The sequence below is a fragment of the Bufo gargarizans genome, chromosome 2, assembly GCF_014858855.1.
Source record: "Bufo gargarizans isolate SCDJY-AF-19 chromosome 2, ASM1485885v1, whole genome shotgun sequence".
NCBI classification, from domain to species: domain Eukaryota; kingdom Metazoa; phylum Chordata; class Amphibia; order Anura; family Bufonidae; genus Bufo; species Bufo gargarizans.
Window position 1 is genome coordinate 518,853,027 of NC_058081.1, and position 18,509 is coordinate 518,871,535.

Sequence of the window (18,509 nt, forward strand, 5' to 3'; positions counted from 1 at the left end):
ATATATTGCATGAGTCTGCACATGTATTTGCTGCAACAATGTGCTCCGTACAGCCTCTTCCTAGGCCAGTGAATACACGTCCATCGCTCACATGGCCTAGGCAAGTGAATGGGGCTGAGCTGTGATACCACACACAGCCATTATACAGTGGATGGCGCTGTGCTTGGAAAGCTGCCTCTTCAGACAGCTGATTGATGGGGCTGCTGGGACTTAGATCCCCATGATCTATCCTGAGAATAGGTCATCAGTATAAAACACCTTTAGGCCTGTTGTACACAAACGTGTGCTGCCCGTGCTACGGACTGCAAATTGCGGTCTGCAATGCACTGGCACAGACCGTGGGGAATCCGCATGCGGATCGCAACCCCTTTCACTTGAATGGGTCTGTGATCTGTCCGTTCCGCAAAAAGATAGGACAAGTTCTATCTTTTTGTGGAACGGAAGCACGGATCGGAACCCCATTTTGTTCCGTGGTTCCGTTCGGTCCCGCACCACATCTCCGCATTTGTAGACCCATTCCAGTAAATGGGTCCGCATCTGTGATACGGAATGCACACGGCTGGTGTCCCATGTATTGTGGACCCGCCGTTTGCGGGCACGAGGGACACACACGGTCGTGTGCAAGAGGCCATAAAGGGCTTCTGTCACCCCACTAAAGTGTTTTTTTTGGGCTAGTTACATTCGTTATAGTGCGATATATGAGAATATAATGTTGTTACTTACTTTCATGCGGCCGTTTCTTAAGAAAACGAAGTTTTATTATATGCAAATCAGGTCTCTACCAGCAAGTAGGGCGTCTACTTGCTGGTAGCCGCCGCAAAAAACCGCCCCCTCGTCGTGTTGATTGACAGGGCCAGCCGCGATCTCCTCCTCCGGCCGGCCCTGTCAGCATTTTAAAAATCGCGCGCCTCTGTTCATTCGGCGCAGGCGCTCTGAGATGCGGAGGCTCGTCTCCTCAGAACTCCCTCAGTGCGCCTGCGCCGATGACATCACCGAAAGAGAAGACGTCATCGGCGCAGGCGCACTGAGGGAGTTCTGAGGAGACTAGCCTCCTCATCTCAGAGCGCCTGCACCGAATGAACAGAGGCGCTCAATTTTTAAAATGCTGACAGGGCCGGCCAGAGGAGGAGATCACGGCTGGCCCTGTCAATCAACACGACGAGGGGGCGGTTTTTCTGCGGCGGCTACCAGCAAGTAGACGCCCTACTTGCTGGTAGAGACCTGATTTGCATATAATAAAACTTCGTTTTCTTAAGAAACGGCCGCATGAAAGTAAGTAACAACATTATATTCTCATATATCGCACTATAACGAATGTAACTAGCCCAAAAAAAAAAAATCACTTTAGTGGGGTGACAGAAGCCCTTTAATCACATGTCCGTGTCTATTTCACGGTCACTGGATTTTCTTTGTCCTCCGTGTGTCATCCGTATTCCACTAGGCTGAAAAAGGGATTTCCAGAGTATCCCCTCCCAATGGTCAGTGACAACCACTGACAGAACGTAGATGCTCACTTTTTTATCCTGGGACCAACTGTCCATTTCATTAACTGGTATAGCGATACATTAATTGATGTCACATTATCATGATCATCTTTGGTTGTTTTCTTTTTCCACTTGTTAGTATATTGTCCCTGGCTTGATACGTTCTGTCCTTATGTTGGACTTAGTGAGCTATATGTCTGTGCCTGGTCATATTATTTCCAGGACTGTGCTCATTGTATACATTTTTTAATGTGTCTGTGTTTTTCTTTCATAAAACTGATATTGGATTTTAGTTATTTTGCTGATGTGTGACTAGGCCCTTAGCTGGAAGAAACCTTCAGTCCCATTTCAGCAGACATGCTTGATAAAGGTATAGGACGAGGTATATCAAAAGTGGTGTAAAGGAAAACTGGCTTAGTTGCCCATAGCAGCCAATCAGATTCCACCTTTTATGTTCAGGAGCTGTGAAAAATGAAAGTGGAATCCGATTGGTTGCTATGGGCAACTAAGCCAGTTTTCCTTTATACAACTTTTGATAAATCTTTCCTTAAACATGTCCAGGCCCCTACCATTAACCCCTTAGGGACCTGGCTCATTTTCACCTTAAGGACCAGGCCATTTTATGCAAATCTGACCAGTGTCACTTTAAGTGGTGATAACATTAAAACGCTTTGACTTATCCAGGCCATTCTGAGACAGTTTTTTCATCACATATTGTACTTCATGACACTGCTAAAATAAAGTAAAAAAAAAAAATCATTTTTATTTATAAAAAAATACCAAATTTTTAAAAAAAATTTAAAAAATTGCAAATTTCCAAGTTTCGATTTCTCTACTTCTATAATACATAGTAACACCTCCAAAAATAGTTATTACTTTACATTCCCCATATGTCTACTTCATGTTTGGATCATTTTGGGAATGATATTTTATTTTTTGGGGATGTTACAAGGCTTAGAAGTTTAGAAGCAAATCTTGAAATTCCTCACTTTGTGAGGATTACATAATAGAAACCACCCAAAAAGGACCCCATTCTAGAAACTACACCCCTCAAGGTATAAAACTGATTTTACAAACTTACCTAATATGTATACTTTTTTTTTTATTTATGTAAGTTTTACACAATGATTACTTTTTTTGAAACAACAAAAAATCATGTTTTAGTGTTTCCATAGTCCAGTGCTTCTCAAATAGTGGGGCGCCAGGCTCTGTAAAGGGGGGCTCGTTCAGGGCCGGCCTTTGGGGTGTGCGGGCTGGGCACCGGGCGGCCGACAGCTCGCAGTGTAAAATGAGCGCTCATGAGCGCTCATCTCCCTTCTTCTGATCAGAGGCCGGCGCAGGCGCTGGAAGCGATGTACGGAGCGGGGGCCGGGGGAGGGACTGGGAGGAGGAGCTGGGGGCCGGCAATAGCGGTGGGGCGGTGCGGTCACTGTACTATAGCCCCGCCCCACCGCTCCCTCCGGTATACTAATATAAAATGTATTATTGAATTAAAAGTTATTAAACATTCCCCCCTCACTCCTAATAGTACCGTATATCCGAATTTCTTCTGTATAATGCCGGCAGGCAGGCCGGGCGGCCGGCGCGTCCCTCAGTGATGTCACGTGCCTGCGCCGCCTGCTTTATGAATGAAGCAGGCGGCGCAGACAAGTGATGTCACTGAGGGACGCGCCGGCCGCCCGGCCCGCCTGCCGGCATTATACAGAAGAAATTCGGATATACGGTACTATTAGGAGTGAGGGGGGCATGTTTAATAACTTTAAACGGCAGCGGCGGGCACACGGAATCTGTGGATGGCACAGTTAAGGGGTGGGGGTCTGTGGATGGCACTGTTATGGGCTGGGGGGGCAGTGTGGATGGCACTGTTATGGGGTGGGGGGTCTGTGGATGGCACATATATAACAGTGCCAGCCACAGATCCCCCTGTAACAGTGCCAGCCACAGATCCCCCCCATAAGTGTCCGTCATCCACAGATCCCACCATACTATTTCGGCGGGCGCGAAATGTTTTCTTCTTCCTAGGGGGGGCATGACAGAAAATAATTGAGAAGCACTGCCATAGTCTGAGAGCCATAATTTTTTCAGTTTTTGGGCGATTACCTTGGGTAGGGTATGATTTTTGCGGGATGAGATGACGGTTTGATTGGCACTATTTTGGGGTGCATATGACTTTTTGATCGCTTGCTATTACATTTTATGTGATGTAAGGTGACAAAAAATGGTTTATTTAGCACAGTTTTTATTTTTTCTTTTTTACGGTGTTCATCTGAGGGGTTATGTCATGTGATATTTTTATAGAGCTGGTCGATACGGACGCGGCAATACCTAATATGTATACTTTTTTATATTTTTAAGTTTTACACAATAACAGCTTTTTTAAAACAAAAAAAAAGATGTTTCAGTGTCTCCATATTTTGACCCATAGTTTTTTTTATTTTTTGGGCGATTGTCTCAGGTAGGGGCTCATTTTTTGCGGGATGAGGAGACGGTTAGATTAGTACTATTTTGGTGGGCAAATGCCTTTTCGATCGCTTGCTTTTGTACTTTTTCTGGTGTAAGGTGACAAAAAAATGGTTTATTTAGCACAGTTTTAATTTTTTTATTTTTACAGTGTTCATCTGAGGGGTTAGGTCATGTAATATGTTTATAGAGCCAGTCGATACGGACGCGGCGATACCTAATATGTATACTTTTTTCCCCCTATTTTTTAACAATTTTTTTTTCACTTTATTTGGGGGAAATTACATTTTTGTTTATTTTTACTTGAAACTTTAAATTTTTGGGGGGTGAAAACTTTATTTTTCCAACTTTTTTTCCATTTTTTTTTGTCCCACTTTGGGACTTCAACTTTTGGGGGTCTAATCCTTTACAATGCATTCCAATACTTCTGTATTGGAATGCATTGGCTTTATGAGTAATACAGTGTATGAGTAATACTGTATGAGTAATACAGCTTCCGGCCTGTGAGATCCAGGGGGCTGGATCTCACAGGCTCGTCACCGGAAGGCAGCGCGATGCCTTCCTTAGGCATCACGCTGCCTTCCATGCCATCGGGTCCCTCCTACAGCCGCATGGGGACCCGATGGCACCGCCTGCCGCCGCAACCGCAGGAAAAGCCGCAAACCGCAGGTCTGAATTGACCTGTGGTTTGCGGCGATTGCCGACACGGGGGGGTCACGGGACCCCCCCACGCATTTAGCCAAGGTGCCTGCTCAATGATTTGAGCAGGCACCTTGTTCTGATTACCGCCCGCCGGGCGGCGGTGATTGGAGATACACATGCCGTACCGGTACGTCATGTGTCCTGAAGAGGTTAATGCGTTGTTTTTTTGGACACCGACCTAAATATGGGGAGGACAGACAGACCCCTTAAAAATGTTACCCTTGGTTGAATGTGTACCTGGCATTCCGAGACTGTCAGTATTAGGGCCTGTGCATAATGCCTGGGAAGATTTTCCGATGTATATCTCTAATAGTAGGCCCGGCCATATGTCACTGTATAGGTATATAGTTGCATACGTCAGTCATTGACTCCAATTGTTAAAAAACACCAGTCAGTATAGATACAGTATCTCACAAAAGTGAGTACACCCCTCCCATTTTTCTAAATATTGTAATATATCTTTTCATGTGACAACACTGAAGATATGACAGTTTGATACAATGTAAAGTAGTCAGTGTACAGCTTGTATAACAGTGTAAATGTGGTGTGCCCTCAACATAACTAAACACACAGCTATTAATGTCTAAACCACTGGCAACAAAAGTGAGTACACCTCTACGTGCAAATGGCCAAATTGTGCCCAAAGTGTCAATATTTTGTGTGGCCACCATTATTTTCCAGCACTGCCTCATCTCTCTTGGGCATGGGGTTCACTAGAGCTTCACAGGTTGCCACTGGAATCCTCTTCCACTCCTCCATGACAACATCACGGAGCTGGTGGATGTTAGAGACCTTGCTCTCCTCCACCTTCTGTTTGAGGATGCCCGACATATGCTCAATAGGGTTTAGGTCTGGAGACATGCTTGGCCAGTCCAGCACCTTAACCCTCAGTTTCTTTAGCAAGGCAGTGGTCGTCTTGTAGGTATGTTAGGGGTTATTATTTTGGAAGTGGAAGAGGATTCCAGTAGCAACCTGTGAAGCACTAGTTAACTCCAAATCCAAGAGAGTTATGGTAGTGCTGGAAAATAATGCTGGCCACACAAAATATTGACACTTTGGGCACAATTTGGCCATTTTCACTAAGAGGTGTGCTCACTTTTGTTGCCAGTGGTTTAGACCAGGGCTTGATAAATCCCAGGTGCCAGGTCGCCATGGCGATCAGGAATTTGATCCTGGCGCTTGGGTATTTGTCAGCCCGTTTTTAAAGGTGCACAGGCGACGGGTGCAGAGCGCCGGAGGGGGGCCCGTTCTATCTGGAGGCAGCAGGAGTGGAGATGAGCGCTTCCATTGTGGAAGCGCTCATCTCCATATTCATCTGTATTGCCATCCTCAGGACAGCGATACAGAAGAACTGTGCCGAGGAGCAAGGGAGAGGCGTCTCCCTTGCCCGTTCCTCTGATAGGCTACAGGCCTAATGGCGTAATCGTGCCGCCTGAGCCGTACAGTGCGGGACACAGGCCGGAAGAGGCCTGCATCGTATCACTGACAGCAGCATAAGGTAAGTATATGAGTTTATTGTTTTTATTGATTATAGTATACTGTGGCATGAAGGGGGGTGGGGGCCCTACATAATGGCACAATATGGGGGGCACTATGAAGAGGGGAAGCACTATGGGGGCCCTATATACTGGCACAATATGGGGGGCACTATGGAGAAGAGGGGAAGCATTATTGTGGCCCTATATACTGGCACAACATGGGGGGGCACTGGAGAAGAGGGGAAGCACTATGGGGGCCCTATATACTGGCACAATACGGGGGGCACTATGGAGAAGAGGGGAAGCACTATGGTGGCCCTATATACTGGCACAACATGGGGGGGCACTATGGGGGCCCTATATACTGGCACATTATGGGGGGCACTATGGGGGCCCTATATACTGGCACATTATGGGGGGCACTATGGAGAAGAGGGGAAGGAGCACTATGGGGGCATCTACTGGGGGCCCTATGTACTGGCATGCATTATTGGGGGGCTCTATGGAGAAGTGGGGGGGTGGAGGAGCAATATGGGGGCATCTACTGGAGGCTTTATGACGCGGCTCCGCCTGGCTCCTAACTTTTTTAGCTGGCTCCTAGATTCCAAGGAAATTTGTCAAGCCCTGGTTTAGACATTAATGGCTGTGTGTTGAGTTATGTTGAGGGCACACCACATTCACACTGTTATACAAGCTGTACACTGACTACTTTACATTGTATCAAAGTTTCATATCTTCAGTGTTGTCCCATGAAAAGATATAGTAAAATATTTAGAAAACTGTCAGGGGTGTACTCACTTTTGTGATATACTGTATGTTTGATGTTTAGCCCAGGAGCCTCTATTGGCTAACATGCCAAACTTAGGGCTTAACCTGTTGAATTCGGTGGAACCGGACGACCGTCTGATGTGTATGTGGGGGACTCCAGACTAGCAGGTGTCGGTGGAAAAAAGAATCAGGGAGTTGGATTTCGACAGTCCGATTACTTTGTTCTCAGGGAGATAGCTGCTGCTAGAACAGTCTGGCAAGTGGCTTCCTCCCCCGCTTCCTAGTGAGAACACTTGCTTATTTGAACAAGCGAGCATTTGGCTGGCAGCTATCCTATGTGTGTGGCCTGCCTTAGAGAGCAGGACTTCTTAAAATTTGGCAGCTATGGTCTCTATTCTCGCTGGATAATTATATAATTTGTCCTGGACTTTAAAGAACGTCCCTGGAAAACCAATTCAAATTTTCTGCTTTGGATTTGGGGCATCAGGCCACATTGTTAACAAACGTCTTCTTCTTTCTTTTTAGGGTGAAGCTTTGGGCGGACACATTTGGCAATGAGATTTATGCAGTGGTCACTAAATACTCGGGGGCCCTCCTCTTACAAAAGGTAAGTAGAGAAGTATGGCTGACCGCCTATTATGCCAATCACTATGGTATATTCACAGTGTAGTCAAATCAGTTTCATGCCTTGAAAGCATCAATCGCTGCAAAACAAAGCATTTTTTTTTTCAATGAAACACAGCAAAATGTGGCATCTTGACAAAATTTCACTGTGCAGCATGGGGAGGAGCAATCGCTGTACAATTGCTCGTCCCCATGCAGGACAGCAGTGTGCTGGTGGCAGATCGTGATTACACAGCAAAATCTGCTGCCGGCAAATCCATATCTTTCAGCATGCTGAAAGATCTGAATTGCCTGATGAACGAGCGTTTGCTCATTCATAGGGCAATTAGAGGCAGTATTAGACTGCCAGATGATCATAGGAACGCTTGTTGGCGATTATCGGGCAGAAAATCTGGCTGTCTAATATACCCTTTAGGCAGAGTAGGCAAACTGTGCTACCCCCACCTCCCCATTCAAAGTGACCTTATCTTCTAATAAAGTTAAACACATTTTAAATGAAGCACTCACAGTCAGCTAGTGCTGCTAATTCAGAGACTCCACTGATTTGGACTGTTCACTTCCCTTTTCTTCTCCATTTGGCCCAGTCAAGACAATTTCTCCTGAAGACTGCAGAAATTACTGCACAGACATATTTGGCCAGGGATGTGCAGCCTCCTCTGCTACATCACAAATGGCACATGGTAAATGGGGGCCTATTACAGATTTTGCATTAGAGCCCAGGAGATTCAGGTTACACCTCTGTTTTTTTCTCATTGCTTCTGCAGTCCATTATTGCCCTCTACAACAACAAAAAAAAAAACGTATCCAGCTACCATCTTGTAATTTCCGATAAAACTGTACCTGCTCCATGTGACCGCATTAATGTACCAATAGTGCTGCTCAATGCCCCCAAATACTGTACTGCCAAAGTGCCCAAGCAGCGCAGGTACAGAACTAGAAATGTGCCAAAGCAAACTTAAAGCATCAAACTCCAGACCAAACCTCAAAAAGGATTTTAACCCTAGATCTGAACCCAAAATTTATAGGTTTTATGGAAAAGATAGATGTACTGAACAGATCTGACTTTCGACTACTACTAAAGGCATTATCTAACTGCCCCCTGTCTTCACCCTTTAACTTGTATACAAGGATCTGAGCTCTGCTGCAGGGGAACCACTAGGCCACTACCTCTTGGAGAAATCTTTGTTGAGTAGACTGCTGACCCACAGGGCTCAAGAGACACTGAAGAGTCAGGCACAATCATAGTCGGGGGCAAGCTGGGGTCCAAGGTCAGTCTGAAGATCAGGACAGGAGGCTCATGGTCAGTATGGAGATCAAACATAGGCCAGGATAGGCAGGGAAGGGTCAAGTACAGAGTCAGACAGAAGCTGGTACACAGGAAGAAAGAACAAGACAAGTAGCATACCTTTGCAAGAAACTAGACCCACAGGGAAAGGTTCCCTAAATACCCAAGTATGGCCAGTCATAGCCTGGGGAATGTTATGATACAAGAGCGGTGGCCCTTTATGAACTCTAGAGAGAGCACGCACCCTACAATCAGTGAGAGGCAGGCCCCAGCATTATAGAGGAGGATGAGCAGCACTACCTTGACAGTACTGCAGAGGAACAACGGCAGGCCAAGGAACCAGAGGAGCACTCTGGCGGCCGTGACCAAGAGAGTGACTGCATTGAGAACGAACTACCAGTGCCATTACGTGGTGGTTCAGCCATGTCATTTTTCTTTGAATTGTTTAAAATGTTATAAAATAATAAAAGTAGTGATACCTTACTGATCTCATGCCACTAGCTTCCTAATCACTGGTTACAATCATAACATGTGCAGAGAAAATCAAGGACATGGAAGCAGAGAAATGCGAGAGTTGGAGGTCAGAAAGATATCACTGCTTATTCTAAACATTTTTTAAGTTTTAAATTTTACATGGCTGGACAACCTCTTCTTAATACACACCATATGAGCCCCCAAAATTAATAAAGACCTCTGGACCAGACCTCAAAATTACTACAGAAGGCTAGACCAGACCTAAAAATTAATACAGATCTCCAGACCAGACCCCAATATTAACAGACCCAAGACCAGACCCTAATTCATGAAGACTCAATATTAGACCCAAATTTACACAGACCCCAGATTAGACCCCAAATAGGTTTCCAAATTCATACAGACCCAGATTAATTCCCCAAATTCATACAAACCCCATATCTGCAGTCAAATTCATACAGTCCCCAGATCAGCCTCCATATTATTCCAGACCTAAAGAACCTTCAATCCATATCCCCTCCATTCCCTAAATGCAGACCAGACATAAAAAAAATTCTCTTCTCAGTATCTCCACGAGTGTACTGGATCCTGCCACATCCACCACTCTGGGTCCAGTACACTCTTGGCGCCACACTGTCCTGGCGCCAGTTCTGCATTTCATCCTAACGTCGTATAGAGTCTCACTATGACTCACAATCACAGTGGCAATTCTCACACCAACATTCCCCTAAGGCTATGCATTGACAGGAGGGTGCACCCTTTCTTCCCTCAGGGCACACCCTGATGTTGGGGCTCCTGCCTAATGATAGTAGGGTTTCCCTTGGCGTTGAATGTTTTGGCAGGGTACAAGGCAGGAGTGTAGATGCAGGTGCAGTGGCCGGAGAATGGTGTTGGAGTTAATGACCAGGCCAATTGGTACAAATAAAGAGGTGTCTCTTTACTAAAGTACAGAATAGGAGTAGTAGTTCGTCCAACAGCATCAAGGCACAGTTCCAGGCATATAACACAGTGCAGTCCTTCTCCAATAGCAATGTATGGATGAATAGCAGCAATGGTAGTGCAGTGAGCTGGACCGGGTGCACTCTGATGACAAATTATGCAATGGCTGGGTCAGGTGTAGGTGATAGTCTATAGTTTTGTTCGTGACGCCAATTGCAGCGTGCACAGGGTACAATCACAGGGCCCTCCAAGGTGTTATAACTCACACCCCCAGGTTATGTATGCCAGAGTGGTGTAATGTATGATGGTGATAATGGTGTCAACGGTGTCTCCTACCTGGGTACGGCTGGACTCCTGGATCCTGGCTCACTTGCAATATATTGACTGTAGTGCTAGTAGGAGTAATAGAGGAATTTTGCAGCAGAAATTGAGATCCAGACCTTTGGTGAAGTTCAAAATTGTGTTTACTGATTGTAACTTTAATCCAAGCAAGATACAGCTTTAGTCTTAGGTCCCAGCAGGTATTGGCAATGTTTGGCAGGGAATTATCTTCTGCTCTATCAACCTGGAGCTTGCAGGAAAAGACGTCTGCTCTGTAGCTCTATACTGTGGCAGGAATTTGGCTTCTGCACTCTCTATCTTCTGCTGTCTGGGGACTTAATAGCTGAGGAGGAATATGGCTTCTCCTGGGTCTCTGGACTCTACTCAGTTATCTTCACAGGGTATGCTTTCTTCCTGGAATTCTGGAGTTTGTCTGCTTGCTTCATCCAACCGAGGCTGCAGGGCTCAGGCTGGGGGTTTGATCAGCTGTGGTACTCCTTCTCTGTCTTTCTACAGTCCCTCTGCAGAACCTTCGGCTGGCAATGAGCTTCTTGTAAGCATTCTGTAATTCCCAGGATGAGGGGTACAGATTTAAGATTCGGATGGCCAGACCGTCTCAAAGTGTGGAAGGGAGCACTGGCAAAATTGCCTCTTACAGCAGCATACATGTCTATATCGTCCTAAGGCCTCATGTACACAACCGTTGTTTTGGTCCGCATCCAAGTTTTTGCAGCTTGGATTCAGACCCATTCACTTCAATTGGGCCACAAAAGATGCTGTCCGCATCTGTTGCTCCGTTCCGTGTTCCGCAAAAAAAATATAACCTGTCCTATTCTTGTCTGTTTTGCGGACAAGAATAGGCAGTTATATCAATGGCTGTCCGTACCGTTCTGCAAATGTCGGAATGCACACGGACGCCATACATGTTTTGCGGATCCGCAATTTGCGGACCGCAAAACCACAACGATCGTGTGCATGAGGCCTAAAACAAGCACATGACCAGCTGACTGACCCCAGTGCACAGCCTTGCAGATTCTGGACCTTGTAGTTCTCTCTCTCTCTCGGAACGGAAACGGAAAAAAAAAACGTATGTGTGCAAGAGGCCTTACAAAAAGTTATCCACTATCCACAGGATCAACTATTAGATCGGTGGGGGTCCTACTGCTGGTACCCCCACGATCACGTGAATGAAAACCGCAAACCCCAAACCCCAAACCCCAAACCCAGTGGAGCTCCCCCTGAAATGGACGGAGTGGCTGGTTGGAATGCGCGCTGCCTCCCCATTAATTTCTATGGGAGTGCCAGATATACCCCTTTAAGTTTGTTTTCTAAAGTGAAATTGCACCCCCTCTTGCACTCCTAGCGAGGTGGTGCCATAAGGTGCACTGTTACTCTCTTTTATTGTATACATTTATGTGTAATAGCACAATACATCTACTACACCATTCTGGACTCTATTGGCCTTGATGGGTGGATTGAGCTTTGTGGATCCATTTGGCAGACAGCGAGAGCTTTTTGGGATATATGCTGAAATCATAATGCTATTTGTGCTGTGAAACATATTTCTCTGCATTACTATACTCTTTGTTAAGGAAAATAACGGACTCCTGTACATGTTAGACCCGGGCTAGAGGCAGAGATGTGCCCCACATTCGGCAGACAGCGCTGATCATGTGTCATGGTATTAGGCAGGTCATGTGACCTCTGTGAGGACAGCTAGTCACCCCGGATTAAGAATAACCAGGGCTGGGATTAGTGTGACACACGTGCCATTAGCAGCAGTATTGTCAGTGTGTGCCCAGGGGCAGAATATGGCGATATAATACAAGCTCATACATTAAAAATATGGTACTGAGATGTCACATGGCAAGGGAGACACTAGGCCTGCACTTGTGTCCTTTATATGTTCATGGTGGAGTATGGATTTGCAGCCGCTGATTTCTCCATAGGTGATTAAAGCAGCTCTCCGCAATACATGAATTGTAAGGATTAGCGTCTGCTGTTTCATCACATCTCTGGTCAGTCATTCTGTTCCCAGGAAAGCTGAATGACCCCTTTTATGCCCGCCACAAGGGTTTTTCACGCAGCTTAGTGTCCAAATCGCAAGCCTGTTTCATTATGGGTAGGTGCGGAGGAATGTATAATTGCAAAACTAATTAAATTAGCCATTCCTCACCCAGCTTTCTTAGAATCAGATATAGATAATGATATAGTTTTCACTTGGGGGCTTTCATCCAGCGTTTCTGCGGTCCAAATGGCAAGTCTGCAGCAATATGAGATGAGTGGGATGCTTCATTACTTTTCCCTAGAATAGGATAAATCCTGAATGTCAGGAAATGAAAAGGTTAATCGTCTATCTTACTATGCAGTGCTATATGCAACAGGGATTAAGAGGTCAGTAGTGGATCACATAATCTGACAGGCCATGATCGCCACGTGGGTCTTCTGCCAAGTGCTTTCCCATATGCCTCTGCTGATCCGTCCTACCAGCAGGAAATCTGCCCTCACTTATGATGGAAGTGGCACTGCTGTGTACTACATCGCTGTATTATTCCACAGGCCACCTCTGCTATCCATGCCCCAGAAATGCCCCTAAGGCCTGTGTTACACCAACAGATCATCTGACAGATTTACTTACTAGGGTTGTCACGATACCAAAATTTTTATTCGATTTCGATACCATAAAGAAATATTGCGATACTCGATACCATTCGATACCACGCAAAAAAAATAATAACACAAAAAAAAGCCTTGTGCATTATGTATTTTATGGAACGTCTTGCCCATAATAGAACAGCCCTACCCTATTTTTTTGGGGGGGACAAGGTGACCCAAAAATGGTAAATTGCGTGTTTTTTTTTATTTTTTTCTGTTAAGGTGCCATATTCTCTTAGTTATACTAGCCTGGGAATCGATTCGGGTACACAAGTATCGATTGGGTATCGATAATTCAAGTCCCGGTGCAACCCTATTAATAACACAATCATTGGTCAGATGGCCCATTACACACACACAGATATTTTGTTATACACACCAACTATTGGTCTGATTGGACAGATATTGGCAGATAATCTGTTGGTGTAATACAGTCTCTACTAATATAATTCATTATGAACGGGGGAAATCTTTTTCCATGGCTCAGCATCACTCTCTGCCTCACAAAATGAGTAGTCACTTTCCAAGAAAATGTAGTCATTGTCTTGATTGAAAAGTAGAATATTGTTACTGCGTCAGGCAGTGGCGTACTAAGGAGGGGGGGGGGGTTTCCATAACGAAACAGGCTTGCGATTTGGACACTAAGCTGCGTGAAAAACCCTTGTGGCAGGCATAAAAGGGGTCTTTGCTCTTTGCTGGAGCACAGGGAGCTGGGTCCTGTCACTCACCGCTCAGCTCCCCGCACTCCTCCCCTCCCTCAGGCCGGCGGCGCTCTGAATGGTGAAGCAGGAAGACTTCTCCCCACTCCACCATTCAGCCTGCAGGCACAGATTGCGCTGCCGGCCTGTGTGGGCAGAGCCTGCAGCCAGAACACTGCTTTATACTGCATGATGGTTAATTGGTTAAAAGTTTCTCGTATGATAATGAATATCTAATGTATTTTAACCTTTGATCCATCTTCCTCTGATCTCATTGTCATTAAAAGTGTTTTGTTACTATAAAATAAAGACATTGACAAATACACAATAATCAAGTATCCAGAAGAACCAATGGAGTACATAATTCTGTCACTAAGACTCCATGATCTCATAGCCACTTCTATCGATTACCTGAACAATACTGTTCTCTAAAAAGAACACCACACATCAGAATTATTCACTAATAGCCAAGCCGTTTCTTCACTTTAACTCTTTGTGCCAAAGAGAAATATAAGGTAGGAATAAAGGATGTCCAACTGAGACAAAATGGCGGACCCACAGGTAGTATTCTACATGAACTGTAATATTGTCCTATGTACAAGAATATAGCTACTATAGAACTGCCTCCTATGTACAATAATATAAATACTAGAATACTGCTCCTATGTACAAGAATACAAGAATATAACTACTATAATACTGCTATCACACAAACAGGGGGTGGGGTAGTGACCACTGAACTCCACCCTCACCCCTGTCCCTCCCTACTTGCCTCGCAAGTCCTAACGACCAGGGACAACTGGTCGACAAACCCTTAGCTAGGATAGTGCAGGAAGCTAGGATAGTGCAGGAAAGACAAACAACACATAAACAGAAAGGTCAAACAAGCCGCGTCAAACCAAGAGAGCAAATAAGGTACTGGAGGAGCAAGTAGAGAATCTTTAGGACAAGCCGAAGTCAAAACCAGGAGAGCACGCCAAGACCAGAGGATGAGACGGACGGGAAATCGGAAGCCAAGCAGGAACAAACAAACCAGGTGAGTATCATGCAGGAAGGACCTCAATAACAGGCAATCTGTGGCCAGCAGATTGCCTGTTTAAATAGAGCCCCAGTGGAGTCATGTGATGTGGCCAGGTCACATGACTCCTGAGTTCCAATACAGCCGAGCGGCGAGTGATCAGCTCGGCACTCAGCCCTAGATTGGTTACCACGGGGACGGGCGACGCCGGACACACTGATGACGTGAGCGCGCCTCGGCCGTCCCCGCCTCCTGGAACCACGCACAGAGCACATCATGACAGTACCCCCCCTTTCACGCGGGGCCACCGGACCCAAGACCCCAGGCGACAGCTTCTCAGGATATTCCACCTCGCAGGCCAACACATAGGACTTGATATCCTTGAACAGGGTGGGCCACCAATAGGACCTGGATACCAACTCTTTAGTACACTTGATACCTGGATGTCCACACAAAACAGAGTCATGACACTCACCCAACAGCCGGAGACGGAATTGTTCAGGAACAAACAACTTATCTGTGCCGGGGCCAGATGTTGTTTTGCCTTAATAAGAGCCGTAAGGTCTTTGGACACTGCTGCTAAAAAGACACTAGCTGGTAATATGGTTTCAGGTGGTGCGTCCGTAGGCTGAAACGCACAGAAACTCCGGGATAGGGAATCTGCCTTCACATTCTTACTTCCTGGCCTGAAAGTGATGGAGAAATTAAAGTGAATGAAAAACAATGCCCATCTGGCTTGATGGGGAATCAACCTCTTAGCAGACTCAAGAAACAACGGTAACACAATTCTTAGCTCCCTCAAGAAAATGTCTCCACTCCTCCAATGCCCATTTAATGGCTAGCAATTCATGATTCCCCACATTATTATTTCTCTCGGTTGGAGAATTTTTTTGGGAAAAGAAGACACAAAGCCTTAAATTGGTAAGACTAGCGGGACCTTGAGAGAGGACCGCCCCCACTCCATCCTCAGAGGCATCCACCTCCACAATGAAAGGTCTCTCTTGATCCGGCTGAATCAAAACTGGGGCGCAGCTGAAAGCCTTCTTAAGTGTCTCAAAAGCTTCAGTAGCCTCAACAGACCAGTTCTCCAGGTCCACCCCTTTTTTGGTGAGGTCGGTCAAGGGCCTAGCAATTACCGAAAAATTCTTTATAAATCTACGGTAATAATTAGCAAATCCTAAAAAACATTGTAAGACCTTTAAGGATGGGCCTTAATTGCCAATACCTTGCTGGTATCCATTTTAAAAGCATGACGAGTGAGGACATACCCAAGATACAGACTCTCTTGTACCCCAAAAACACATTTCTCCTGTTTGCCTGCCAATTGATTATTTCTCAAAACCTCCAACACTTGTTTCACACGAGACACATGACTCTCAAAATCAGGGGAAAAAGTCTAAACATCATCAAGGTAAACAATTACAAATTTACCCAAGAATTCTCTAAAAATATAATTCATAAAGTTTTGAAACACAGCTGGCGCATTGCTGAGTCCAAAAGTCATTACAAGGTATTCTAAGTGTCCAGCTGGTGTATTGAAAGCTGTCTTCTCCCTTCTTAATTCTAATCAAGTTATATGCCCCCTTCAGATCAATTTTAGAGAACCAGGAAGCCCCCATTATTTGACTAAACAAATCAAGAATCAATGGAAGGGAGTATTGATTCTTGATCATAATCTTATTCAACTCCCGGTAGTCGATGCAAGGTCTGAGGCCTCCATCTTTCTTTTTGACAAAGAAAAATCCCACCCCATAGGAGACACAGAAGGCCTAATGTGTCCCTTACTGAGACTCTCTTCAATATAATCTTCCATGGCCTTGCGTTCAGGTCTGGAAAGATTATAGATGCGTCCCTTGGGATATCTGGCCCCCTCTACCAATTCAATGGCACAATCATAAGGTCTATGGGGCGGTATCAACTCGGGTTTGAGGAGGAGAACACATCCATATATTCCTTTAAGAGTAAAGGCAATGTACTGGATTCTGCTGAGACCCCCGCTTGTACTACAGACAAGCACGAATCGCATTCACCCCCCCATTTCACCAATTCCCCCTTGGTCCAGTCAATAATGGGGTTATGTAACTGGAGCCAAGGCATTCCCAGTACCACCTCTACTGGTAAGTTTTCTAGAACCAACAGACAACACATTTCAGAGTGACACACCCCCACAGTCAAGGATATCTCAAGGGTAGAATACTTCACAGTACCACCCACCAGGGGGGTGGAATCGATAGCCATGATGTGGATGGGAGTGGGTAGTGTCAAAATTGGAATACCCAACTTTAATGCAACCCTCATATCAATAAAGTTGGCAGAAGAACCTGAGTCAATGAACGCATTACCAGAACATTTGTTAATACCCATGGAGACAGTAATAGGTACTAATAACTTTTTCTTGACCACATTAGGAAATACCTGGTTCTTAAGCTCCCCCGTCTTGGTAGATTTACTGGAAGAAGGTTTCTTGGAGCATTGGTTTGTCCAATGGTCTGTCTCGCCACAATAGAAACAAGCCCCTTGTCGGCGACGCTGATCTCTACCAGTCAACCCGATCTGCATGGGTTCCTCAGAAGAGAAATCGGCTCTGATCACAGGACAGACCTCTGACTGGAGCACCTCCTGGGGAAAAAGCAAACGTTTCTGCCGTCTCTCCCTTACAAGTCTGTCAAGTCAAACAGCGAGTGTCATAGTCTCATCTAATGTCTCAGGAAGCTGGTAGTTCACTAACAGGTCTTTGAGATTTTCAGACAACGCTGACCTGAACTGGCTTTTTAGGGCTAGTTCATTCCAGCCAGAAGGAACACACCATCTCCTGAACTGGGTACAATACTCTTCAGCAGGTTGGTCTCCCTGTACCAAAGCCTTAAGAGCGGTCTCAGCTACCATGGCCCTGTCAGGTTCATCATACAAGGTACCCAGGGCCTGGAAGAACCCCTCGACAGAGCTGAGACAACCAGCATTAGCAGGCAAGGAAAAAACCCAATCCTGGGGATCTCCCTGGAGACGGGAGATTGCAATGCCCACGCGCTGGCTCTCAGAACCGGATGACAAGGGGCGTAATCTGCAATAAAGTTTACAATTCTCTTTGAAAGAAAAACTTTTTACGGTCACCTGAAAACGGTTCTGGAAGCTTAATCTGAGGCTCCATGTGATGACCAGATACATGCAGAATGGAGGTACTCTGTCCTGACTCATGTAACTGGAGTTTCTCCCCTAATTCCTGAACCATCTGAGTCAGATTAGAAACCTGCTCCGTCAGGGTAACCAAAGGATTCATGATAACAGTGGTAATGTTTGACCTGTTATTCTGTCACACACACAGGGGGTGAGGAGTGATCAGCTTTGTGCCCCCTCATGGTAGTTATGTCCACATTGTACTTCCTTTACAGTAGTAATGCCCACATTGTGCCTCCCTCACAGTAGAAATACCCAAATTGTGCCTCCCTCACAGTAGTAATGTCCAAAGTTTGCCCCTCACAGTAGCAATGCCCACACTTTGCCCCTGACAGTAGTTGTGTCCTCCTTGTGCCCCCCTCACAGTAGTTATGCCCACATTGTGCCCCGTTCAGCTTCATTAATAAAGTAAAAAAAAAAAACAAATAC

The 18,509-nt window shown here is 45.6% G+C and overlaps 1 protein-coding gene across 4 annotated transcripts in view; it reads left to right on the plus strand.

Moving 5' to 3' along the window:
- Positions 1–18,509, plus strand: part of CACNA2D4 (calcium voltage-gated channel auxiliary subunit alpha2delta 4) — a 234,855-nt gene that overhangs the window by 11,763 nt on the left and 204,583 nt on the right. For all 4 annotated transcript variants that reach the window (XM_044281372.1, XM_044281371.1, XM_044281373.1 and 1 more), the window contains exon 2: positions 7,418–7,499. In XM_044281372.1, the coding sequence (XP_044137307.1) occupies positions 7,418–7,499 (82 nt within the window). The remainder of the gene's footprint in view (positions 1–7,417; positions 7,500–18,509) is intronic.